This window comes from Orussus abietinus, unplaced genomic scaffold (assembly GCF_000612105.2).
Source record: "Orussus abietinus isolate OABI.00-Male unplaced genomic scaffold, Oabi_2.0 scaffold35, whole genome shotgun sequence".
NCBI classification, from domain to species: domain Eukaryota; kingdom Metazoa; phylum Arthropoda; class Insecta; order Hymenoptera; family Orussidae; genus Orussus; species Orussus abietinus.
The window spans coordinates 478,835-505,282 of record NW_019394237.1 but is presented as its reverse complement, the minus strand read 5'-3'; the positions used below and the strand labels follow the sequence as shown (position 1 = coordinate 505,282).

General features: G+C 46.0%; 3 protein-coding genes across 5 annotated transcripts; 2 read left to right on the top strand and 1 right to left on the bottom strand.

The window, feature by feature from the left end:
• Window positions 1-649: 649 nt before the first annotated feature.
• Window positions 650-8,972, bottom strand: LOC105695146. 3 transcript variants are annotated; one of them, XM_012416468.1, is made up of 19 exons: window positions 8,747-8,972; window positions 8,522-8,605; window positions 8,349-8,428; window positions 7,926-8,269; window positions 7,545-7,852; window positions 7,312-7,383; window positions 6,620-6,843; window positions 6,453-6,550; window positions 6,072-6,383; window positions 5,610-5,996; window positions 5,297-5,535; window positions 4,931-5,211; window positions 4,706-4,862; window positions 4,407-4,609; window positions 4,183-4,331; window positions 3,505-3,816; window positions 3,144-3,379; window positions 2,793-2,966; window positions 650-2,525 (listed from the first exon to the last, which is right to left on the bottom strand). In XM_012416468.1, the coding sequence occupies exons 4-19, from the start codon at window positions 8,058-8,060 to the stop codon at window positions 1,922-1,924; spliced, it is 3,891 nt and encodes a 1,296-aa protein (XP_012271891.1). In that variant the 5' UTR covers window positions 8,061-8,269; window positions 8,349-8,428; window positions 8,522-8,605; window positions 8,747-8,972; the 3' UTR covers window positions 650-1,921. The 3 variants fall into 3 exon arrangements, with proteins under 3 accessions (XP_012271891.1, XP_012271892.1, XP_012271893.1); XM_012416469.1 differs by having other exon boundaries at window positions 7,926-8,255; XM_012416470.1 differs by lacking the exon at window positions 7,312-7,383.
• Window positions 8,973-9,530: 558 nt separating this feature from the next.
• On the top strand, window positions 9,531-12,445 carry LOC105694982 (guanine nucleotide-binding protein subunit gamma-e). Its single transcript, XM_012416184.2, has 3 exons — window positions 9,531-9,666; window positions 10,216-10,385; window positions 11,033-12,445. The coding sequence occupies exons 2-3, from the start codon at window positions 10,273-10,275 to the stop codon at window positions 11,136-11,138; spliced, it is 219 nt and encodes a 72-aa protein (XP_012271607.1). The 5' UTR covers window positions 9,531-9,666; window positions 10,216-10,272; the 3' UTR covers window positions 11,139-12,445.
• An 844-nt stretch (window positions 12,446-13,289) lies between these two features.
• Window positions 13,290-26,444, top strand: LOC105695153 (probable chitinase 10). Its single transcript, XM_012416489.2, has 16 exons — window positions 13,290-13,485; window positions 19,524-19,629; window positions 19,694-19,851; window positions 20,414-20,651; window positions 21,002-21,181; window positions 21,266-21,389; window positions 21,612-21,921; window positions 22,195-22,624; window positions 23,163-23,380; window positions 23,535-23,689; window positions 23,980-24,120; window positions 24,223-24,370; window positions 24,750-24,935; window positions 25,014-25,136; window positions 25,267-25,468; window positions 25,579-26,444. The coding sequence occupies exons 1-16, from the start codon at window positions 13,483-13,485 to the stop codon at window positions 25,785-25,787; spliced, it is 2,931 nt and encodes a 976-aa protein (XP_012271912.1). The 5' UTR covers window positions 13,290-13,482; the 3' UTR covers window positions 25,788-26,444.
• Window positions 26,445-26,448: the final 4 nt, after the last annotated feature.

The following is a 26,448-nucleotide window of genomic DNA, read 5'->3' as shown; positions in this document are numbered from 1 at the left end:
AAAGGTACTTAAAATTCATCCGCAAGAACGCACAACTCGCAATTGTCTCACCGCGCCAAGAATGATTAATAAAATTAATTGTCCCGTACGTACGCAACGGGATGGAGTAACTCGTAATTACACATTCGGTCGGAGTCTTCGAGTTATCACCTACTCTACCCTGAGATAAGAGAGTTTCACCGAAGCGAAGGAATATTTCTTTTAAAGATATTAATCATTCGACCCGACTTAAATTGGATGCGAAATTTCTTCGGAATTACGATAATCCATTTGACGTTGTCCCAATCAAATTATCACCCCTTGAATTACCTAAATTATTCCTTCAATTCCCTGAATCTCTCTTCCTCGATAAACAACGACAATAATTGTCGTCATCGCGCGCTAAAAATTAAAGCTCGAGGGCCTGATATATATCAGAATATCGAAAATCACGTCGACGGTTTCGCTCCCTCTTGAACGGAGAAAAAAAAAAGAAAAAAAAAAAATTCATCAAACCAAAGGAATATTTTATTAATCCAAAGGATAATTATTTCACTCGAGCAAACTGAAATAAATTGTCGCAATTCCTAAGGAACGTAGCATCCAATTTATTCCGTTTGATCTCGATTAAATAATTCCTTCATTAAATCAACAAAATGTTTCTCTGGTTCAATCGCATTTCTCTTTTTCTTTTCTTTTCCTCGGTGTCGGTAAATATATGTATATATTAATATGTTTATATTAAATGTATCTCGGTTGGACCATGGAATATAAACTATACGGATATCGAGGTCTCGCTAATCGTTGGACCTACGTCGCTACCTAAAAAAGTTCGTCGCGAGTCGTTAACTAATTTACCCGCCTAAAGGTTTATCATCGTTATCATCGAAATAGAGAGAGAGAGCTGAACAATTGGTCGCCGATTAAAATGCAACGATCGCCTCGCTAATCGAAACTCTACTCTTCGTCTACGAGGACGTTTCTCGCATTTAAGCTAAACACATTTTAGTGCCATACGTGGTAGATATTTTTCTCGCGTTACCCTAGGGAATAGGGATCCTCCCCAAGGAGAAATCTAGGGACTATCGAGGGCTCTAAAAAATTCTCTACACACGTAACGATAAATCCGCGCAAATAGATCTGTATAAATTTGAGGTGTCATCAAAGTGTTTCTTCCAAAACTGGGTGTACCGAATCGTTTCAAACATTGCAATGTAAATACGGAGGCCATAAAGCCTCCCACCATGAAATTTCAATTCTCATTTTAAATTTCTTCATAGACATTTCTAACACTTTCTATACAAAGATTTTGAAAATATCTATAAATGTTTCTTACGTAAAACTAGCAAATAAAAAAATAAATGTCTGTAAGCAAATTTCAAGTTTTAATTACGTGTCGAGTATTTATCGTTACGTGTCAGGATTTATCGTTACGTGTAACAGTTTAATCGTAACACGAGGAGGCCCCTTTAACCTCGCGGATTCCAAATCGCTACGACCTATCGCCACACGCGTAGCCACATTAATGATAAGGATACACGCAGCGTTGAATCGTCACGATAAATCTGTGCAAACCGGTCCGTACAGATTCGACCGCGCTAAAGAATTCGATTAAACTGCGCAAATCCTGCTAGACAAGCGATAGAACCCTACGATTAAATCCTAGGCGAACGGTACATCTACTGTCCCTAAGCTAGACGATGATGTAGATGCCGAAGATGACCCTGGTGCTGTCCGTGTCGAGGGTAGTCTTCTCCTGAGGCAAGATCGACTTTAACCGAGCCAGGTTCCTTCCACCTCCTGGGGGATTTTTCTTAATCTTCCTCCAAGAGCGATGACCCTCTAGAGCCATCAAATACGCCCTATAAAATCCTAGCCGAGCGAACCCTTCGATTAAATCCTAGGCGAACCGCACTCGAGTCATAAATCTACTTTCTTTAAGCTAGACGGTGGTGCCATAAGTGCTAAAGATGACCCTGGTGCTGTCTGTGTCGAGAGTGACGTCCTCCGGCGAGGCGAGGTCGACCTTAACCGAGCCAGAATCCTTCCTCCTCCTGGCGGATCCTCCGGCCCAGTTCGACAGGGTCCACTGGCAGGTGTCCGTCCTGGTCTCCTCGCTCCTGGCTCCAGGAGTGGCGACCTCCTTCTCCACCCCGGTGCCCAAGGACACGGAGGACTGCGAGGCGACCGAGTCGAAGCTCGAGTCCCTGGCGCCGTTTAAGTCGTCTCCGTCGGCGCTGTCATCGCCGCCTCCTCGGTACCTGGCAACCCCCTCGAAGGCGATGTCTCCGGGCGACTCCTCGATGGCTCTCAGGATGTTCTGGCAGAGCTCCGAGTCGACCGGGATCGGCTCTTCCGAGTCCCTGTTGTGGATGGTCACGGCTATGTGCACCGGGTGCGGGATCGGCAGCGGGATCACCAGCTTCTCCGCGTTGTAGGGCCGGCTCTTCCGCTTCCAGGGCTGCCAGCGGGTGTCCGAGGACCCACTGCCGAGGGTGCTGCGTCTGCTAATCCTGGCCGACATCAGGAGGACGGAGGACGTGTCGCTGAGGAGCGAAATTCACCGGTTAGATTTGTTATCCGGTTGGTTCCAAACAACTAGTTTCTAGACCAGTAGTCAACAGGGTTGAGCTGATTTTTAATCGTAATTTATAATCGACGATTCTAGTCGCAATTTTACAAGTCAACAATTTTAATCTTGACTTTTAAAAAGAAATGAGGGAATTTTTTAAGACACCAGTCATTCTTATTTGTTACAGGAAATCGACGATTTAAAATCCAGGATGACGATTCAACGTCTCATCCTTCCCTACCATCTTTTATCGGATTTCCTGCTGCTGCTCAGCTGCTTGCCCCGAGGATTGAAGGCAGAGACCTCGAGGTAAGGACTGTGGACTCTCACGTTCCCCCTAGGTGCATACACCGCTCCCAGCAGATCCGGTCCATTGGCGCCACCCAGCTCGGTGCTGCGAATCATGTCCGTGTACCTAAAAAACGAGATACCATATCCATATCGTTTCGTTTATTTACCATCAAGTGGAAGCTGCTAACTAAATCGTAACGACCTGCACGTCAGTTAAATCTGTGGGAATTAGTCGCGACGAGTTATCGTTACCTAAGTAGCTAACATAAGAATTATATGACCGAGCTTCCTCCATCCTCACCTGGAGAGGTCGACCCCAGGATGGGGATCCAGCTTGAACTTGGTGTCCGCCTCGTCCAGCGGCTGCAGGAAGTCCAAGCTGAAGATGTCGGCGTACATTAAGCCGGACAAACCGGCCCAATCCCCGGAAACCAGGCCTTTGCTCTCCCAGAAGTCTTCCTCGTTCCCGGTGAGACGTGCGAAGACGTGGCTCGGGTAATGCCGCTCCAACATCCTCGCAGCTTGCTGGATCGCCACCTGAAGTCGCGTTTAAATCATCCTGATAAATTCACGGTCAATCAATCGATGAATAAAAATTATAAATACTGTAATATGTTGCATGGATATTCTAGATCTATGAACGTTCCAAATCTAAACTCCACCTTGAGGTCCACAGACGTGAGTTTAATCTTGCTCCTGACACCGACCCCGAGTCCCGTCTGGAGGTCCCTTCTGCGCCGGTCGAGCTTCTCGTGCAGCACCGCCACCAGGTCTCTGGCCTCCTTTTCCAGGGACTTGTAGGGGTCCTTGTTCTTCGCGAGACTCGCGGCGAAGGGGCCAAAACAAGCCTCGACGAACTGTGCGAAATCCCTCTGGGGTTGGGCGATGAGTCTCTCGGTTTCCTGCTGGAAGGCCAGCAACTCGTCCAGCTCCAGTTTCGCCTCGAATGCCGCTAACGCTTGCTCTGGCTTGATCTGCAATCACGATAAAGTCTCACGTTAAACTTCATTGCCCATTAAAGTGACGTCAAAGGTGACATGGAAGAAGTCTCATTCATGAGACCTTTCTCCAAACTGGATATACCGAATCGTTTCAAAGCTGTACAATGCAAAGACGGATGCCATAAGGAAGGTCCTGGCACCAATAAAACATTAATTTTTTTTTATCGGCATTTTCAAAACTGTTTAGAAAAAAAAAATTAAATTTCACGGGCGTCAGGACCTTCCTTACAGCTTTCACATTCACGTTGTAAAGTTTAAAACGATTAAGTGCACTTAGTTAAGTGAAAAGCTTCACGAACGAAGAATCCCAGGTTCGTCAGAGGGCTAGAAGGGGTCAACCTGGTAATAGTAGTCCTGCGCGAGTCCTGGACCGGCAATTCTCTTGACGACGAAGCTGTCGCTAGCAGGCACTCGACCTCTGCTTTTGATCAGCAAGTGGAACATCGCGGTGTCCCAGACGAGCCGGATCCAATAACGCGTGACAGCGGCTGTGGAATTAAAAAATCGCCGTCAGATCTTGACTATTCGACGTCGAGAAATTTCCATGTGTCAGGATGACTCACCGGTGAGAATGGAGAGGGAGACCAAGGGGCAAACGAAGACGGCGACGAAGAGGGCGGCTAGTGGTTGGAGGAGACCCTGGATGAGGATGTTCCATACGAGGGCCTCCATAACGACGAGGTACCGGTTCCTGCTGGGTTCCGGGCTGTCCAAGTCCATGACCAGGGCCATGAACGTATGCAGGGTCAGCGTCACCAGCGGCATCCTAAGATTTGAGAATAATAAAATAATCATAATAAGATGAAGATCACGACCTGGGGTAGAGTAAAATAATCTTTGGAACTGTTTCAACGATGCATACCACATGAACGCGGTGACGGCGATCAGCAAGGACCCGAGACTGGCCAGGATGCAGACCACGGGGAAGACGAAAAGGATGACGATCGTCCCCAGGAGTCCCTTCACGCCGTAATTCCACCACCTGTTCAGGTGTCTCGTCATACCTTTACCGATGAAACCTGGGGAAGGAAACGGTTGATAGAATTTATTATTGAATTAAAGATCTAGATGAAGAGAGGAGACTAACCAGTGTCCGGCTCCGTCTCAAACCGCGTCCTGCTTTTGCTGATGTGCCTCCAGAGAGTGATTAGCCTCGAGCAGAGGGTCGCCGTCTGCGAGGACTTCCTCGGGAACAAGGTTCCGTTCAGCTGGCTGAGCTCCAGGTCGGGTGTGAAGGGCTGGACCAGGAGCAGAGCTCGTATGGACACAGGGCTGTACCAGGGCACTGCGACTCCCAGGAGGAACATCGCATTCCAGGTCCAACACCAACTCCTGGCGATGTAGTTGATCAGTCTCCACATCGGCCAGCTGGTACAATATATAAATAATTAGGCGAGAAATAATTCCAATGAGTTCCTAAAATTAGATTGAAGCAGCCGAAGAGAACAAATACCGCGTGGTTGTCGTGCGAACGATCTCCCTCTCCACCAGGAAGACCGGCTGACTAGGATCAGCCCTGGGGGTAGTGATGGAAGTGGGCGTGTTACTCAGGACCGTGGGGATGATCTCGGACTGGCCCCGGAAGCTGCGTTTGATGATCCAGTTCCGGGGGAACCAGATTTGAGTAGGCCACTGGAAACTCCTCGTGGGGGTCTTCACCTTCCTCAGTTCCTTCAGAAGCACCGGCTCCCTCTGAAATAATCGGAAATGGATCCAAACCACGTTCTTCGGGGTCTTCGCCTGGTTATCTCCCAGGGTGGATGTACCTCTTTCATGAACGTCAAATCCCTGTTCAGGAAATACACGGTCTGCTGCAGGTTCTGGTGCGTGCAAAGAGAGAGGGCCTCCTCGTGGGCGCTCCACTCGCACACGTGGGCGAAGTTCTCCTCGGCTTCTTTCATGCGATCTCGCATCCAGGGCTGGATCCTGGATAAAACCGGATGATCCTCCTCCATGGTGCGTCGGAGGGTTTCTTTGGTGCGGGCGAGTTTTCTGCGAACATTGTCCACCGCCCTGTACATCAGGACGACCGACTGAGCTTGCTGGACCAGCAGACGAGGTATCCCGTCGCCCAGACTGGCGAGATCAGGGTGCGCCAGGATGCTGGAGTAAACGCGTTGCAGGTACTCCCTCATGACCGCTTCGTTGACCACCTGGAAGAAGCAATGCTTCATTATATTATCGTCGACTCATCTTTCCAACAATATCAGGAATTGAAGCCGACGTACCCTCTCAATGTCCTCGTCCGGCATTTTCTGGACCTTCAGCTCGGAGATGAGCCTCTCCCTGAAATGCAGGAACCAGCCTCTGGATTCTCTCTCGAGAATGGAGACCAATATCGGCAAAGATTTGCGGACGATGTCTCTGTTAAAAAGCCGGAGATCTACGGCAGTTCCTCCAGGAGTTCCATAGACGAAGGGGACCGGGACGGGCAACAGCTGCGAGGATTCTCGTTCGACTTCGAATTTCTCCATAGCCGCTCGTCGAAGCTGACGCCTAACAAATCCACAGAGCAGCTCCAGCGAGTCTTCATACTCCGGCTAAAAATGATATCAACGATCAATAATTGAATAAACTATTAACAATTAATTTCTAAGCGATCCACTTACCCTGCAGACGAGTTCAGCGACGAGGTACCTACACCTCTCCTCTCGGATCTTTCCATCCAGATTTTGAGCTTGCAGCGAAGGCACACCGATCACGATATCTAGATCGATGCAAAGAAAAATGAGACGTTAAAGTAGAGATCTCTAGCTATGTAGATTTTTTTACTCACCGATGAGCCTCAGCGATCCTGCCAAGAGAGCTTGTATTGACTGCGACACACTGAAACAATGCGACACCAGTCTAGCCTTTGCTGTCACTACGAGGAACCTGGTGGCCAACGCAACGTCTCTCAGCAAAGTTTCTCTCCTTCGATCCCTCCCACGCTGCAGAAGTCCACTCAGTCGCCATCGGTGGGTCTGTCCAACGAAGTTGATGGATTCCACCTCGAACTCTCTGTAAGAATTTCCCTGATTACCGCTTATCAGGAGTAGTCAGTCGTACAGACCGACGCCAAGTACATCCAGTACGTGAAGTAGCACGAGGAGCTTTCATATCCACATATTTCATGTATAAAGTTCCCTACACTTCGTAACCAGGGTGGTTAATAGTATCACTCTTGTGGAAGAATCCAGCACTTTTAACTGTTCACACACGGTCATCATAACCTGGTTTAAAAAATATTTACACTACAATCACGGAACATTTACCAACCACTGTCTTATCTTGTCTCTTGAAGATCACTGATGTCACTATCGGCTAACTTGGCAAGGACATGTAAGATTAGAACTTTTTCAGTTAGAGTGAAAGGCTCCTTACGCTACTTTACGATCCAGTAGTAATAGGTGAGTGCATGCTGACTGAGATACACGTGTGTGGGCTCGGTACGTGGGTACGTAGAAACATTCTAGCTGCGTAACGTACCCACATCTTCGGATACTCTCCAACTGATCAGCATTTAGCTTCTTCGGCTTTCCATACTTATCCTTGTGCAGGCTTTGGAAAAAAGCGGGGAAGAAACATGTCTTATTTCGTACGGCAGTTCATCCAGCTCCACGAAAATAGCATTCCAAAGGTATCGTCAAGAAAGGTAAAACCGGTCTGTAAATTGGTAGAGAAGAAGAGAAGACAGTTGACAGATGGTGCTTCTTATTTACCCTCTTTCCCTGATGCTCTCCAATTGCTTGTCGGTGAGTCTCCTCGGCTCCCCCTTCCCATCCACGGCAACAGCATCCAATTCGTCAAAGCTCGGAGCTACGAAGAGATCCCTGGCATAAATTGGTCTCTTTCGAGCCAGGGTATCCTCTTTGTCTGCGCACATCGAGAGCGGAGATGGCAGGATGATCGGAAAGGTCTTCCAGTGGTACAGGAATTGCTGTGCCACTTGTTCGATGTCCCGAACCAGGGCTTCCACCTCAGCCGGAGCTCCTCGTAGATGAGATACATCGAACTCCACTGGTTCTTTCTAAAAATAAAATAAAACAAGTAAGCTCCCATAAAGTGAGGTATACGAATAAACACCTCCAAACCCTACATACCTCCGGTCTCGAAGGCCACACGTCTCCATTGTTCCGTCTCGAGTTGGACTGAGATAAAGGATAGCCTCGATGGTTGGAAGCTGCTTCCGGGAAAGTGGTGGACGCCGAGTCGATATTACGTGGCATGTCACACATAAATAGTGTCCGTGGGGGCCGGGGTCAGCTGCCCGGTATTCCGACAATCTCTTCATACACCATGTCGAATGTAATAGCCCTTCTTCATGAAATGCCCTTAACGGGATAAAACTGGATCGACGAAGGGGAAGCCCGAATCGATCGGCTCTTCTAACCTCTCCAAGAAGGCTTCTTAAAAATCACGCTCCTCCGTTCCTTGAATCCCAGGTCTAATGAATACACCGGCTGTCCGGCAAGTTGGCAAAAAATAGCCTCTACGTACCCTACATTCGCCATACAGACACTTACTTGTGTGCGAGCTGTAACCGTCTCATTCGTGGCTCAACCGCTGCGGCTCAGCCTCGGAACCTTTGAAACTCTTTCGATACCTATCGAGAAAGGCAGAATCCAGTTAATGACTACACTATGTGACGCAGGAGTGAAACAGTACTCAGGGTAAAGGGTTGGGGCAAAATACTCACTTTTATAGGGAATATCTCGCGTCTATTCGCATTGATGGCAAATCAGTGTCGACGAGGAGACCACCTTACTGAGCCGTTCAGGACCTGGAAGCGAGCCCGGGGTGGGCGGTCAGTGTTTTCTGGGTCATTTGGCGGCGATATCTAGAGCACCACCGGGCCCTCAGCTGACAAGGCTCGGCAGGATTTAAAATTTTAAAAGACAGCCCGCTTGGAAGTCGTACTCACGCCAATGACGCCAATTGACAGGTGACGAGTGCTCGTCTCGCATCCGCCCGGCGTCGCCTGGGAACTTCCGTTGTCGCGACTCGGCCCTACACTTGACCCCGAGGGCTCCTCGTAAACGCAGCTCGTTATTCACACGGACGCACACCACTACCCACCCACGCACCGCACTCTGCACACTGGCTCAAATAAATTCGCACACGACGCCCGAAACCCTCGAAACGATCGAACTGACGGCGCTTCGACGAATCCGCAATGAGTCCCGCCAGACGCCTCCACGAGCGGCGCCGGTGGCGCCATCTAATATCGGACGATGGAACCCGCTACCCAATTTGAAATATCATCAACCGACATAGATATACCCCAGACATGAATCTGTCCTATTCACCGACGATACCACCCAGCGCTACAAGTTTCATTCAATCTCTGCAAGATGGCGCCACCTCCGATTTCCACATTTGGCGCGTTATATATCTTGAATTAATTAATTATCGTCATTTTTAGGTTATTAATCCCCTGAATTCGAGGACGTTGGGGGTGCCCCAGTCCCATGAATGTATATGAATGAATTAGAAACGGTTTAGACCAAGATTTCGCCTTCTTGCGGTTTTCTTCCTGGCGAATTTTTTCTTCGCGTTTAATCAACTATTCAATTAACGGAGAGCGTTACGCGCGTACGAGGACCTCGCGTTGTTAAATTGGATTTCCCGACATTGAGGGGTTTCCAAGAGGGAATCTCGAAGCCCGTTAAGATTCGCCAACGGCCAGAATAGTTCGCCGAGCGGTTCCGAGACGAGTCTTGACAGCCGATTTTTTTATATCGAGGAAGTCAGGCCTTTGATAAGGACTAGTGTACGTGATTGTCCTCAGGGAAATTCCTTCGGAGAAGGAATTTTGAACGGGAGGGACAGGGCCTTCGATAGGTGAGCTCCAGTCCCGAATTCGTTAAATCAGTGCTAAATGTGAGCCGTTGAAAATCCCTACGAATTTCGTTCAGTTCCCAAATAATCAATTAACGACTTAACGCAATCCCTTCTTGCAGTTTCATCGTCCTGTTCAGAGCCTACCATTCCATTTCTTCATCTCTTCGCATGCCCTGAAGAGGCCTTCCTCCTCGTTCCCGTTGCTTCTCCAGGTTTCCTCGCTTCCTAGATTTCCTACAAAAAAACGTACGATACATGCCCCTTCAATATTATAATATTAATTAAAAATGAAACTGACATTAACGAATTATTTTCAACAGTGTACAAGAGGCCCTTCAATGAGATAATTCGTACAATTGGAAAATCAATTATCGACCTAACGCAATCCCTTCTTGCAGTTTCATCATCCTGTTCAGAGCCTACCATTCCATCTCTTCATCTCTTCGCATGCCCTGAAGAGGCTTTCCTCCTCGTTCCCGTTGCTTCTCCAGGTCTCCTCGTCGAGAAGGGAGAACCTCAGAGCGCATAATCAAGGCATATCGATTTCAGGTACGAGCGCAAGCGCCGGGCGGTTCTCTTCAGCGTCGTGGGGGTGCGGTTGTTACCATGGATCCCAGTGTACTCGCCAACATGGATAAGGACGCACTGAAAAAGCAGATCGAGAACATGAAGTACCAAGCTACGATGGAACGGTGGCCGTTGTCGAAGAGCATCGCCGCGTGAGTTCGGGAGTTTTCTTTACAACAAAGCCCAGAAGCCGAAGAGGACCCGAAAGAAAAGAAAAAATGAAAAGAGCGTTGTCTCCGTCCTGTAATCGCAGGAGGAAGGAGATCTCGGGGGAATTTTTCCAGGGCTTAACCCTTTACCTACCGGAAGGCTATTAATAGGCTTCTCGATGCCAATGCTTATCGATTAGAAGTTTATTAATCCGATTTTCTTAAAGGTAGATCAGAATGTTAAAGCCCAGCCAGCATTAATGGAGAATTAACCAGTCTTTTCTAGGGGTCGGATTTAATTCCCAAGCGGGTGGTTAAGGGTTAAGGCGATCGGAAATGTTGAGTCAAAGAGTGGCGTTTTATTAAACTTTTGTCGGAATTGAGTGTACGGAGCTTTTTGAAAATTTATCTCGTGAATGTGGAGGCCATAAGGAAGGCTTTGACCCCTGTGAAATCGGATCTTTCTTACGCGGAATTGGAAAGGTTTAAAAAAAGGCTCTTTTCATGGGATACGTAAATTTCCAAAGATTCAGTGCGTTCGGTTCGGAGATAATTTAGATGTCCTTCGTATGGTTCTTAAGACACAAATTTCCGACTCGGGAAGAGAGGAGTGAGGTGAAAAAAAAATTAAAAAAGGTGCTTTTCCACAGGATGCGAGAGTACGTCGAGGAGAACGAGAAGAGCGACCCCTTGATCCACGCGCCGGACAAGAAGAACAACCCCTGGGCCGAGAAGGGAAAATGCGTCATCATGTAGACCCATTAAGGACGAGAGATAAGGAGGAGGAAATCAGGGAATCGGGAAGGACCACCTTGGCAGGAGGAAGGAGCCATTTTTTGGCTCTCTCGAGCCAAAGCCACACAGAGGAGAGGATTTTCCAGGCATCGCCGTGCACCGGGTGGAATTAACCACGAAAGAGAGAAAAAGAACTAAAACGGAGAATGGAACTTCAAGTAACAGGAGGGAGAACCAAGAAAGAAAAGGAGAATCATGGAGAACCGAGCCAGAAAGTGCCAAAACGAGATGGCGAGTCCTTGAATGAATATTTTTTCAGGATTCGTCCTCGACCTGGACTCCTTCAAGTGTGGCTTCGGTCTCGAACATCGTACTCGATAATTAACATTTAACAAGTACCACCTAACGATTGACACTTAGGATTTAATATTTAATATTTAATATTTAATACTTAATTCTCAATACCAAATAATTAACTTGGCGACCCTCGACTCGTCGTCTTAACAATTTTCGCCCCTCTCGCTCACATCTTCCTCTCTTTTTAATTCTGGATAAATAACCATAAAAATGGAGAATGAAACACGTGCATAGGAACTGGATATTGATTTGTCCCATAAGTTCACGAACGAACATTTTTCTAAGTGCATTTTCACCGTGGACAATGATATGCTTGTCAAAACCATCAGATAGATAACCGTAGATAACCAAAAGTGAGAATACATTATTAGTTAAGAGAGTTTCATTTAAGAAAAAAACAATTGTATGATCTTTACAAAATTTACTCTCGAACTTATGAGACAGCTCTTAAGAATATGCTCGCACTTTTGACATGTCATAATTTCCAAGTGGTCTGTAATCGACCATACACTTTCATGTTCATCGTTATCGTCCTCTCTATCGATTTCTTACGGGAAGAAATATAAATATAAATATAAATATAGATACATTGTAACCTCTCTGAAGAGGAGGAAACCTTTTCATGGGGTGATAAGGTTATCACCATGTGAATCGGCGAACGTACTCTCGTTTTGTACCATGTATAATCGGTATACACCTGTAAAAGGTAACTCGGTTCCGTTCTGATACCATCTCGACGATTCTGAATTTCGTGGGGACCCGAAACGATATAAAAACTCTATGGGGAAAAAGCGAACCCCCACTCGGCGTTTTTATTTCTCTTTATCCATTAATCTCGTTATCAGCGAATCGGCGTAAATAATTTCGATATCATGTACGGTTCGCTGTAACCTTTCAGCTAACGATCGCATTTTTATCTCACACTCGCGTTTCGTTTCCTGTATCGCCGGCCACGTTTAATAAATGCGGAAACGAGATCCACCCTCAGTTTTCCAATTAATTCCATACCCAAGTTTTGTTATCGTAAACCTAAGAAAAAAAAAAAGAAAAGAAGATGGGTCGACATTATTTATATGCGTGTAAAAATTAACGTAAGAGAGAGTTGAGGAAAAAAACTTTTTATGGTGCAGCGCAATATGTTAACGACCCATCAGGAAGGGAAATAGAAAAATCTGCCTTTAATGGAATCCCATGGAAATTGGTTCACCATATATTTCTTACGTCCTCTAGGCAACTAAAACTAGGGAAAGAAGAAAACCAGGTGAAGAGCTAGTTATCGTGCAGAGGAATATGTCAACGACCCATCAGGAAGGGGGATAATGAATTCCGCCTCCTCCTGGCGAATCCCATGGAAATTGGTTCCCCATATATTTCTGACATCCTTTAGGCAACCAAAACTAGGGAAAGAAGAAAATCAGGTGAAGAGCTAGTTATCGTGCAGAGGAATATGTCAACGACCCATCAGGAAGGGGGATAATGAATTCCGCCTCCTCCTGGCGAATCCCATGGAAATTGGTTCACCATCCATTTCCTACATCCTCTAGGCAACCAAAAGTAGGAAAAGAAGAAGAAACTCCACTCGTTCCGGTGACTTTAGAAGGCTGGCACCAGGAGAGGAGTGCTCTCCGGATTGGCGGCGTTTCACTCTCTTGTTCCCATTTAACTCCACGGGGATTGGATGGCCGCGCTCGGCTCGTTGGTGGTAGCGGTGTTCGCCACTATAGTTAAAATGAAAGGCACTTAATTGTCGTCTATAATATTCCCGCGCACGTACTAAATTTAAGAAGGATAGTTTCAGTGTTTCCTGAACAGCTGTCAGCGATAGACAAGCCGTCATACGGCGAAGGGACGATATTCCGCGCCGGTGGATCCGCCACTGAGCGACCTCGAGAGATTCGCGAATCCTTTTCCGATTTTCGCGCACCCACGCAAAGAAGAGAGGTGGTTAAGTGAACTTTGGAGACCGGATCTGCCAAGGAGCCGGACGAGAGGAAAATCGGAGACAGCCATGGTAAGGGAGCCGCCCTCCACCTGCCCACTTCCGGTCGAGACGCCCCCCCGGAAGTTGGGCACCATTATTTCGACCTCTTCCGGGACTCTTCCGCTCTTTCGCTGTTTAGCTTTCTATTTTCTGCCGTTGCATCTGGAGTCTGGTTTAAAGGACGGAGAAATTCGGCTCTTTTTTATTAGAGCTCTTCGAGTTCTCCAAGTTTCCCTTCAAGTTCTTGTCCATATTTCATTTCTTTTTTTCGGCGTTCTTTCGCTTTCTACTTTGTGCTGTTTTATCTCAGAGTGTGGTTTAACGACGGAGAAATTCGAGTTCTTTTACTTTCTACTTTATGCTGTTATATCTCCAAGCCAGATTTAGGGCCTGAGAAATTCGGGTTCCCTTATTCGAGTTCTTCGAGTTCTCTTTCAACTTCTCTTCCCCCGCTCTTTCACTTTCTACTTTGTGCTGTTACATCCTCGAAACTGGTTTAAGACCCGGGAAATTCGCGTTCCCTTCTTCGAGTTCTTCTTCGAGCTCTTCATCATCCTCGGTGAGTTCTTCAAGGAGGACATTTGCGCAATTTTCGCCTCTTTCTTGCGGGAATCGTCGCTCCGTCGACCTCCTTTCCTTGTTCCCCTTGATTTACCCTGGAATAGCGCCGATTCATTTTACCTCTTCATTTTTGCTATCAATCTTTTCGGTCGTTTACCCGGTTACGTCGTATCCAGGACTTCGTCATCGCAGTTGCGTGCTCCAGGTGACTTCATCTTCCCCAGGTCGCAAACTCGGCCTGGGAGGAAAGAGAAAATCGAAGATGCGGAATGGAGGAAATCCCTGGGAATCCGTTTATACACTTACACCCCGTTAAAAGAAAGTGTCTCAAAGTATACACACCCTTTCTTTAAAGATCCCACACCCTATTAAAACAATTGAAATCAATTTTGCACCGTTTTACACAATTTTAAAGAATTTAATAAACTCGCGAAAGGCGTATTAAATAATTCTTTCAAACATCTAATTCGTGATTTCAGCCTAACTTTGTACACCTACATTGTACAAAATTTACAAACATTTCTAACGCTGTAGATATTAAACATTGTCTCGAGGCTCATTCACACATTATCAGACATTCTCTGCTAATTTCCTCGCACGAAATTTGCAACATTCATATAACTTTGTATACTAAATTTATAAAAAAAGTGAACCTGTTTCGCCGCGAAAATATCTCGATATATCGGAGATCTCGTTTTCACGGAGGCGTGAATTATCGGAGTCTCCTTCTTTCCAGCATGCAATTTTTCTTTTGCTCTCGCGCGATAAGCGAGTCGCTTTATAAGGCCTCCGTGTAACAGCCTGAAACATAATATTAAACATTGAGAACACGTACAAGAGACGAGATCGCACAAGTGCATTAACTTTATCTCGGCCGAAACGAGAGTTCGATGATAACGATATGTAGCGTCGAAAATTAATGATTGAAATAATTAAATCATTAATTTAACGTCCAGGCCGTATAATTTCTCGAGTGGCTGCGAAGACTCTCCGATAAAATATCTAAAAATTCATAATTAATTAATTGGTAAATTTCCACGTAAAGAAAATCGCGTGAAATTTACGAATTCGAATGCAAATTACTGGTGGGTTATGAAATCACCGTGAAAATGGATGTCTCGATTATTTCACGGAGTGCTGCGCTGTCGAAGTCTCTCTCCCTCTTTCTCCCTCTTCCAGTGTCTCCGTTCCTTCTCTCTCTCTCTTTCTCTCTCCTCGGTTTTGCAATCATCGCCGTGGCCGGTCGCGATTTTCTAACGCAACAGCGAGTTAATCTTGAATAAAGATCAATAGCTTCGAAGTGACATCACTCGAGAGTTGTCCGACGTGTCGAGTCTGCAATTTCTTGCGAGACTTATTTCCTCCCCCTCGTGTCCTTCCCCAGATTCAGGGATTTTATCAAGAATGTCTGGACTCAGTGGAATGCCATTAAAACGGTATTAAAAATGCTCATAGAATCCCTGCCTGTTTGATACACAAGTTTGAGATTCAATTATAAATTCGACGACTCAAAAGTTTATCAATTAAACATTACACAAAATGAAATGTCATAAAATGACAAGATTGTTATTAACAGTGTGCATAGGTCTGACGTCTCTGCAAATTCGGAGTTTCAGTCCACGTGACGTCTTCCTCTTATTCCCGTTTCCCGAGGAGTCGCGCTCGTCCCACCCGATCAGCTGATTTTGACAGCTGTCACCGGGCGGACGGGAGGCGATCTTCCGTCGCGAATCCTGCGAGAACCGTCGATTCTACGAGGAAACACCTTTCTACCATTTTCGTAGATTCTTTAACGCTCTACAAAACTATTCCTATACAATTTCGCCGTATCTCCTCCCGAAAGCCACCAGATGACGAGGGCAAGTCCCCGAGACGACATAAACGATCTTCCGCCGCGGATTCCGCGAGAACCGTCAACTCGACGACGAAGCGCCCCTTCACCTCTTCCACAGATCCTTTGACACTCTACAAAAGTGTCCCCATGCAACTTGGCCGTATCTCGGCTGTGAGGCCGACAAACCGCGGAGACAGGTCTCCGGGGCGTTCAGGAAATGTGAAAGTTATCCGGCTCTCGAGACGGATTTGCGATCCGCGGGCTTAGCCGATCGTAATCGGCACCTGCAAGGGGCCCGACTGGTCAACGAACTTGCCGAGAAAAGAGATCATCGTTATTTTCGGGCCGGGTTTCCTCGTTTTTGGAAACTTCCATGGAGACCTCGCGCCGAGACTTTCCGGCAGAAAAGCGGCCGTTGCTTTCTAACGCGGCCGTCCCGGTGGTACGTGTAGCTACGTATAAATACGTACACGTACGTGTAGCTACGTATAAGTACGTACATGTACATACGTACAGTACATATAAGTACGTACCAGCCGGCTAGAAATCGGCCGGCAAGCGGTTCCCAAACGATCCGTTCTCCGACATTGAAGTCAGGGCCGGTGGCTCTTGCGTTTCCTCGCCAGTTCTCGTCCTTCTCTCTCGTCCTTCCTCCACATCATCCTGCAAGACACGCTCGATATCAGTCCAAGTCGAGCGACTTTTTCGAGGGATAAAAAAAATAATTCCCAAGGCGAAACGGGGGAAAAAATGGATTTTTCTCTATTTTTTTTAAATATTCTTTACTTCTTCCTGTAATTTACAGAAGCACTACTAATTATTATTCTCGAATATGTCATTCTAGACTTATTATCTCTCTTTCCATTTCCTTATCACTCATATTTAAGTTTAATTATTTTTAATTCATAATCTCCAATTTGCCTAATCTGAACGAAGGAAAATATTGGACATTGGAGAAAATATTGCGGAACTTACGTTATCGTATATTTTTAATATGTCTTGCCCACGTGTAGCTGCACTCTGGGGTCAAATAAAAATATTGTAGTCTCTTTCTCTTTCTCTCTCTCTCGTTATCTTTCTATTTCTCTCGGTGAGAGAACCGGGGAACGGAAGTGTGGAAATGTAGGCCTCGTTTCCCCGGCACGACCTTTCTCTCGTTTTTCCTTCTCTCCAGCCTACTATTTGCCGGTCCTTCCGCGAACGTCCGCTCGTTCGACTGCTCTTCAGAGAAAGGGTCCGTAAAAGAAACACATCTACATATAAAAAAGTCCCGGAGAACCAGAGAGGAAGAAAGAAAACGGCCCAAGCGAGCGAGCTGTACCGAGAAAATGCGTAAATCCAGATTGCAAAGCGCGTTTTCCGAGACGCGATTGTGGTAATAATTCTCATAACAATCTCTGCGAAGGAACTTTTATTTTGCATTTATATATTTCCTCTGAAGACGATTCTTCGTGGATAATTCTCCTGTTATTCGCTGTGGTTTCGATTAATCGGACCGATCACGAGTCCTTCTCGAGCGCGCAAGATGGCGGCGAATTAATGCGCGAATGAGGAGAACGAACATCGCGAATCGTCCGACTCGTCCAGGTTTCGCCATTCGTGGTAAATGCCCCTTCGGTGTCGTGTCTTAATACCCCACGGTGTACTTGAAAAGTACGTGACGAAAGCCGGCGCGTTTCGTCCGCAAAGATAAGATGGCGGCGGATCGTGACTCTTAGGAAACGTGCTCGCGGCCTCTCCGCGATGAAAGGTGCATGCTACTTTCATGCCCCAGGAAATCGTTCAGCCTGGATTAAGCCTCGGCACGATAAATACAATAAACTTGGTATTCCTAGCTTTATTCGGCGAAAATAAGCTCGAAAGTACTGAAATGCAAAATGGAATCGCGCGTAGACGAGGAAGTAAGATGATAGCGGATTGTGATTTCTTCTCGATGAATACCGCTTTCATGTCTCGGAAAATCGATTAGCCTCGATTAAACATCCGTGCCATAAATGGTATTTCTCCTCGGTATTTCGCGCTTTAAAATCGGGTCGAAAGTTTTGAAATGCCAAGTCGAACGGCGAAAAGAGGAGAAACCAAGATGGCGGCGAATCGTGACACTCAGGAAACGTACTCACGGTCTCTTCGCAATGAAAGGTGAACGTTACTTTCATGCCTCAGGAAGTCGTTGCGTCTCGACTAAGCCTTGCATGATAAATACCCTCTCCTCGGAATTTCAAGTTTAATCGCGCTTTCAAAGTGCGAAAATAAGCTTGAAAGTCCCAAAGCGCAAAGTGTAACCACGCATCGAAGAGGATCCAAGATGGCGGCACGCAGGCGCTCCTGCAAAATTTATGTAGAAATAGACAGGGCATTACAGCGTTAAAATACACTCGCATAATAAGAACTTCCGGAGAAGTTCCTAAACGGAAGATACCCAAACTAACATCTTCTGAACACGTATACACATGCTCTATAAGGCCGTGTACCGCAACTGAAGTTAACCGAGGTTTAACTGACTGCCACTCGGTTCAGCCTGCTGTAAACTTCGGTTGACTCGAATTGTGGAACCGGGTCTTAAATCCTCTTCTTTTTCTGCAACCTCCTCGGGGAATTGGGCGAGGAGAAATTGTCCGATTCCTGGCGGAACTGCGACCGGCAATTATTTTATTTACAGTCGAGGTGGCGACTCGGACCCGCCGGAGGTGAAACGTTTACGGATGGCCGGGCATTACGAGCGGCGAGTCGACTTTCCGAATTGTTTCGAGATCCGCGAACGGGGCCGGGGGGAAAACGGAGGAAAAAGGGAGAAAAAGACCCGGGGGACCCCGCGAAAGCGCAATTACCCAGGTTTAACACCTACGAGGTGTATCTACGACTTTCCCTCTCCTGGATCGGCAAGGTAGTGGATCGTAGCTGCGCGGATCTTATTAGAAAGAGAGGCCGCGATGCGGACGCCGCGAGAGCGAGAGAAACGGAGATACCTCCGAGACAGGGTCACGTTCCGCTCGACGGTCCAGCCACCGGTCTGGGTACGGCTTGGTGCCACTGCGTTTCTGCATCAAGGCGAATTGCGCATTACACACTACGTTCCTCTCAAATATAATATTCCCGTATGAAGAACAAAATCCAACAATCTACGGGAATTTTTCAGAGAATTCTTCCTCCTCAAATAGCCGTTAAAATAAATCCAACTCACGGCGTCTCCTAAAACGTTCACATATTTCCTTCTTATTTCTCCTTTTTATACCACTCACTGAAATAATTGCCACGCGTAGAAATAAAAATGCAAAGCAGCATACATACCTACTCTTTCTTGCATAATGTAAAGAGATAGAGATTCAATCTCGGTGAAAAAAAAATAACAAGAAATACGCAATCCCTTTCCACAAGGCGGATCGCGCAGAAAAAGCGCGCGAGTTTCATTAATATTTAAACGGAATATAAACTTAAAAATAGAACAGCCTTGTTAAAGTGAGCAAAGACGTGGTTAAAAGCGGATAAAAAAGAATACGCATAAAAAGAGACCCTCGAATACCTATAATTAACGAGATACGATCAGTCTTCTTTCGTTATGCTAAACGATACACTGAGAGACAAGTTATTGAACTAAAGCACTTCTTCTTTGAATAGTACGAAAGAAATATTGTTGTTAATTTAGAAGTGAGATGGACATTTATTTCCCTTCCAGCTCGTGCTCGATGCGGCGAGGGCGAGGACCATGAAGAGGACTTCGAGGGGGTGGATGTTCTTCCTGGTTGTTCTCATCCTCTGCTTAACCCTGGAACAGTCCGATGGTAAGAGGATAAACGAAATCAAGTTGTTTATCATTTTTATTCCGGATTTTTCGCCATTTTCCAGGAGCCAGGAAGAGGTTTCGCAGGCCGACTCCCAGCACGTCGACCTCGAACGACCAGGAAGTCTCAGCTAGTGTGAACAGGTTCAAAGTTACCCGGAACAGACTGAACACGAAGACCACGAAGAATGAGGTGCAGCCCGAAAAAACGGGCGACTACAAGGTAAAGAAAAAAAAAAGAAAGAATTAAGGTGGGATGAAACTGCCGACTTATAAATGGGATTAACAGTTTATGAGACTTTTTTCTGAACACGTGATTATGGAGGCCCTAAGAAAGAACGCGATGCTCGTGAAATTTCATTTTTCACGAAAAAAAAAAATGATTTTAGTTCTAGTCTAGGGTGAATAAATGAATATTTTATTTTGAAAAATCTAATTTCACGTTCTTTTTTAGGGTTTCCATAATCACGTGTTAAAGTTTGAAATTATTCGGTGCATCCAGTTTGGAGGAAGGTTTCATATTTTGACGTTTTATATGTATATAAAATGACCCTTTCATTTCATCTTGAGTCCCTCCGAATTCTGAGAGATCGTACAAGATATCTTGCTCTTCAAGGTTGTCTGCTACTATACCAACTGGTCGCAAGTTTAAAATTATTCGGTGCGCCCAGTTTGGAGGAAGGTTTCATATTTTGACGTTTTATATGTATATAGAATGATCCTTTCATTTCATCTTAAGTCCCTTCGAATTCTGAGAGATCGTACAAGATATCTTGCTCTTCAAGGTTGTCTGCTACTACACCAACTGGTCGCAATACCGGACGAAGACCGGCAAATTCATGCCTGAAGACATCCAGCCGGACTTATGCACACACATAGTGTTCGCCTTTGGCTGGTTGAAGAAGAACAAGCTGACGAGTTTCGAGTCAAACGATGAAACGAAGGACGGAAAAGTCGGCCTCTACGAGAGGATCGGCAACCTGAAGAAGGAGAACCCCAGCTTAAAGATCCTGCTCGCCATAGGTACCTCATATTTCCGACTCGGAAGAAAGAGCGAGTCAAAAGACACTTTTAACTAAATCGTTCAACAAGTTCGACAAATTTCCTCCTTTTTAGGAATTTTATTTAGGGATAATTCCTAAACAAACCTGTCGAGAAATTACCAAGAGGGGACCGACGACGCCATGTATCAGTTCATTCATTATTTCCTAATTATGATTAATCAATACATGGTTCGTTTCGTTGCGCGTAAAAAAAAGTGTATAATGTTTAGAGATTTGTCGGTGAACTTATGAGAGAATGTGATATTTATAAGGATCCGAAAAAATCCATGCCGTCTCTGAATGTCTACTCTCTGCCTGCGCTTCTTCCAGGAGGATGGTCCTTCGGTACCCAGAAGTTCAAGGACATGTCTTCTTCGAGATATGCCCGGCAAACCTTCATCTACAGCGCCATTCCTTACCTCCGAGATCGAGACTTCGACGGACTGGACATCGATTGGGAATATCCTAAAGGAGGCGACGACAAGAAGAATTACGTACTACTGTTGAAGGGTGAGTACCCGGAAGAGGCTCTCCGAAAATGTCTCGGTTAATTTTTAATAACTTTTCATTGACATTTCTCTGTTTACCTTGAAGAACTGCGAGAGGCCTTCGAGGCCGAGGCTCAGGAAAGGAAGAAGTCGAGGCTTCTTCTCACAGCAGCCGTTCCTGTGGGGCCTGACAACGTAAAAAGCGGCTACGACGTCCCTGCAGTCGCTAGGTAGACAAAGAAAATCATTTCCAATCGAGTTTAACCGATAAAAAGTGACTACATACGTGACGATAAATCCTGGCACTAAATCTGTACCTACAAATTTAATTAAGAAATTAAATATTAAACTTCAGACACTCTTTACACCATTTCACAGGCCCTTAAAAATTCGTTCGACATCCCCAAGATGTCTTCTGCGATGCTAATTATGCTTCCGTATCTTTCTTCCAGCTACTTGGATTTTATCAACCTTATGGCGTACGACTTCCATGGGAAATGGGAACGTGAAACTGGACACAACGCTCCTCTTTTTGCCTCTTCCCTGGATTCGGAATGGCAGAAGCAACTCAGTGTGGACCATGCGGCAGATATGTGGGTTCGACTTGGTGCACCAAAGGAAAAACTAATCATAGGGATGCCGACCTATGGGAGATCTTTCACCCTGTCGAACCCCAACGCCTGGAAGATCCACTCTCCGGCGAGTGGAGGTGGAAAAGCTGGAGAGTACACCAAGGAGTCCGGCTTCGTGGCCTACTACGAGGTTCCTGGTCCCTTAAATCAGATACAAAATCTTAAATAATTATAAACAAGTGGAATTTTAATAATTACAAACAATAAAAATATATTTAAGCCGAGTTTATATCCCACCGAATGGGATGAGAAGAATTTTGAAAGGGCAAATTTATGCAAGTTAATAATGGATCCGAAGGGAATAAAAGCGCTATTTTGAACGGGTTATATATAAGAAGAAAAATATCTATATTATAAAATTAGGAACTAAATATTGATATACGTATGAATTTTTCTAATCCAGATCTGCGAGATGCTGAGGTCCGGTGCAGCCTACGTCTGGGACGACGAGATGAAGGTGCCTTACCTGGTGCACGGAGACCAATGGGTAGGCTTCGACGACGAGAGGGCCATCAGGAACAAGATGCACTGGCTCAAGTCTAAGGGTTATGGTGGCGCCATGGTGTGGACCGTGGACATGGACGATTTTAATGGGACGGTCTGTGGCGCAAACGTGAGGTACCCGTTGATAGGAGCTATCAGAGAGGAGCTTCTGGGCATTCCTCGAGGAAGCGACGCGAAGGACGTGGACTGGAGCGCCGTGGCTCCAACGATGGTTGAGACGGTGAAAAAACCAGAGCCCTACAAGATCCCCGTAACGGATGTCCTCAGCAAAGCCCAGAAGAAGCAGCAGAAGTCCTCCTCCGACCTCGTCGTCTCCACCGCGAGTCGAGGTGGGGACCAAAAGAATTTTCTTTTTTTAATCATCCGACGTTATCAAAGCCCTCTCCAGGGCCACTTCGCCGGCATCGTACATGTTCGTCCTTCTCTTGTAGAAAATCCCATCTTCAGGACTACTTTTCTTTTCTTTTACGCGCATTTAATACCATGTTTAATACATGTCCATACATGTCCTACACAACGAGTCCTCTTCAAGGCCACTTTATACACTTTACACGTGTTCATCATCCTCTTCGGGGACACTTTATACACTTTACACGTGTTCATCATCCTCTTCAAGGATACTTTATACACTTTACACGTGTTCATCATCCTCTTCAAGGATACTTTATACACTTTACACGTGTTCATCATCCTCTTCAAGGATACTTTATACACTTTACACGTGTTCATCATCCTCTTCAAGGATACTTTATACGCATTTTACACGTGTTCATCATCCTCTTCAAGGCCACTTTATACACTTTACACGTGTTCATCATCCTCTTCAAGGCCACTTTACGATACATGTTCATCATCCTCTCCCTGCAGAGCGAGCACCTCAGACGATCTGCTATCTGACGAATTGGTCCCACAAAAGACCAAGTTCCGGTAAATTCCTGCCCGAGGACGTGGACGCTCAGCTCTGCACCCACGTCGTCTACGCATTCGCCACCTTGAAGGACCACTTGCTGAGCGAGGGCTCCGACAAGGACGACGAGATGTACCGCAGGCTCCTGACCCTGAAGGAAAAGAATCCCGACATTAAGGTGGGCGGTGTCGCAATCTCAGACCTGTCCAACCACTCCAGTGACTTAATCTCGAAGAATTAGCATTTTAGGAAGATTCCTCGCCATCTGTTTACGCCGTTCCGTCCTATTCAACATTATTATATAATATTTCACACATAGATATTCTCCTCAGGTACTCCTGGCCATCGGAGGCTGGGCCTTCGGCTCCACACCCTTCAAGGAACTCACCAGCAACACTTTCCGGATGAACCAGTTCGTCTACGAGGCCATAGAGTTCCTCAGGGAGTATAAATTCGACGGACTTGACGTCGACTGGGAATATCCACGGTAAAAATGACCTGAGAAATCATTCCGATAATTAAGGCGATGCGAAAGTCAGGTGTCCAATTATTTATAGGAATTTTCTTGGAACGGGGTGTACCGAATCGTTTGAAATTTCACCGCGAGGAAATGGAACCCATGAAGGAGGTCCTGCCGCCCATGAATTTCATATTTATTTTATCATTATTATTTTTTATTCGACGTAAAAATTCAGTACACCCAGTTTGGGGGGATATTTCATAAAGGAATGTATTTTCTTTAATGACGTTTTATACATATATTTCATTTCCATCCAGAGGAGGGGACGACAGAACTGCTTATGTGAATCTTCTGAAGGAGCTGAGACTAGCTTTCGAAGGTGAGGCCAAAAGTTCCGGCCAACCAAAATTGATTCTCTCAGCAGCTGTGCCTGCGAGCTTCGAAGCCATCGCCGCAGGGTATATATAATTCTCCTAAAAGGACATTTAACAATATTTAAGGTGATGCGAATCTTCATACTACTCGAAAAGTCGAATTTTTACCATTTAATAACTCTTCAGGTACGACGTCCCGGAGATCTCGAAGTACCTGGACTTCATAAACGTAATGACTTATGACTTCCATGGACAATGGGAGCGACAGGTTGGACACAACAGTCCTCTTTTCCCTTTGGAAAGTGCCACGAGCTACCAGAAGAAATTGACAGTGGTAAGGAAACGGATAAATTGGAAGTCCCTTAAGGCGCTATGAAAGTAAAGTCCAAGAAGGCTCATTTATGAAATTTCTCAGAACTAGATGCACCGAATCGTTTGAAATTTTCTCCCGTGAATATGAAGGCTCTAAGGAAGGTCCTGCCACCCATGAAATTTCATTTTTCTCCAAATTCATATATAAACATTGTCGTGGTTTTTCATAAAAAATGAAATTTCATACGCGGCAGGATCTTCTTTACGGTCTCTATATTCAAGTTTTAAAGTCTCAAACTATTTAGTACACTCGGTTCGAAGAAAAATGTTATAAATGATTGACGTGGCTTTCATACCGCCTTAAAGCGAAAAAGGACACTCAGTAATCTCCTCTCCTTCAGGATTACAGCGCCAGGGAGTGGGTTAAACAAGGTGCTCCAAAGGAGAAGCTGATGATCGGCATGCCGACTTATGGGAGGTCCTTTACTCTGGTGAACAAGGACAAGTTCGACATCGGAGCACCGGCTTCAGGAGGCGGCATCCCGGGGAACTTCACGAACGAAGCTGGCTTCCTGTCTTACTACGAGGTCATTTAGAATATTATACGTAAAGCTGGATCGATTTCTCCTGCAACTTGGTGTCGATGAAGGATCTCTTCCGGGCAGGTCTGCAGTTTCCTGAACGAGGACAACACCACCCTGGTGTGGGACAGCGAGCAGCAGGTTCCATTTGCATACAGGGAGGACCAGTGGGTGGGCTTCGACGACGAGAGGAGTCTGACCAACAAGGTGGCTGAAATGAAATAACAGAGTGAACCAAAGTCCCCGGGAATCAGGATTTCTTAAGTACCGAAAGACCTGAAGAGGTCCTTCGGTACAATTAAGAGGTTTCATCAATTAATCGTTGACCCCACCGCAGATGTCCTGGCTGAAGGAGGAGGGCTTTGGAGGTATCATGATCTGGTCTGTAGACATGGACGACTTCAGGGGCACTTGTGGGACCGGGAAATATCCTTTGATCAAGGCGATGAGGAAGGAGCTGCAGGACTACTCCGTCAAGCTGGAATACGACGGGCCCTACGAGATGAACTCCTGGAACGGGAAGTTTACGACGAAGGACCGTAAGTCCTGAAAAAATCAATTTCAACAGACCTATTACAATGTTCCATCATTACGCGTTATTTAATTAATGTCGGCCCTGAAGAGGATCTTCATCGATGTCTTCTTGCAGCGAACGAGGTCGCCTGCGACGAGGAGGACAACCACATCTCCTACCACCCTGACAAGAGCGACTGCACCATGTACTACATGTGCGAGGGCGAGCGCAAGCATCACATGCCTTGCCCAGTGAATCTGGTCTTCAACCCCAACGAGAACGTCTGCGACTGGCCAGAAAACGTGGAGGGGTGTCTTCAGCATACCCAGGCCCCGCCAGTGTAGCCGGGTCCGTCCCGAAGGACACCCTGTACAAAGGAGGGGAACGACTCCCTGATGAAGAGGCCCCACCAAGAGGGCCTCGACCAAGAAAAGCGCCATCGGCCGAGGTTCGCGCGACAAGGAACTCGGCTGGGAATTGTAATAAACGTTGTAATAAACGATGTATCGGTAACGAGAGATACAGAGGTGTAAACTCTACGAATGTCCCCTCTCGATGAGTAAAGCGATACGATTATCTCGGTGGAATTTACAGATTTTTTTTAAGGGCTCATCTGATCTCTTCATCAGCTGATTCACTATTTTCTTCGAGATGGTGCGATGTATATCGATAATCGTCGATGCCGGGATGTAAAGTCTATGAATGCTTCTCCTGGTGAGCAAGACGGTACAATTTTCACGGTGAGATTTGTACGGTTTTCTTTTTAAGGTGTTCTCGATCAGCTGATCTCTCCTGATGTCTTCATCAGCTGATTCACGGTTTTCTTTAACACGATATGACGTATCAATTATACGGAGGTGTGAAGTCTATGAGTATCCCTTCTCGACAAATTAAGTATAGGTACAATGCTGTCAGTACAATTTATGGTGCTCTTCTCAATCAGCTGATTTTAGCGAACTCTCTTCATCAGCTGATCGCGTCAGACTCTCATCAGCTGATCGCATC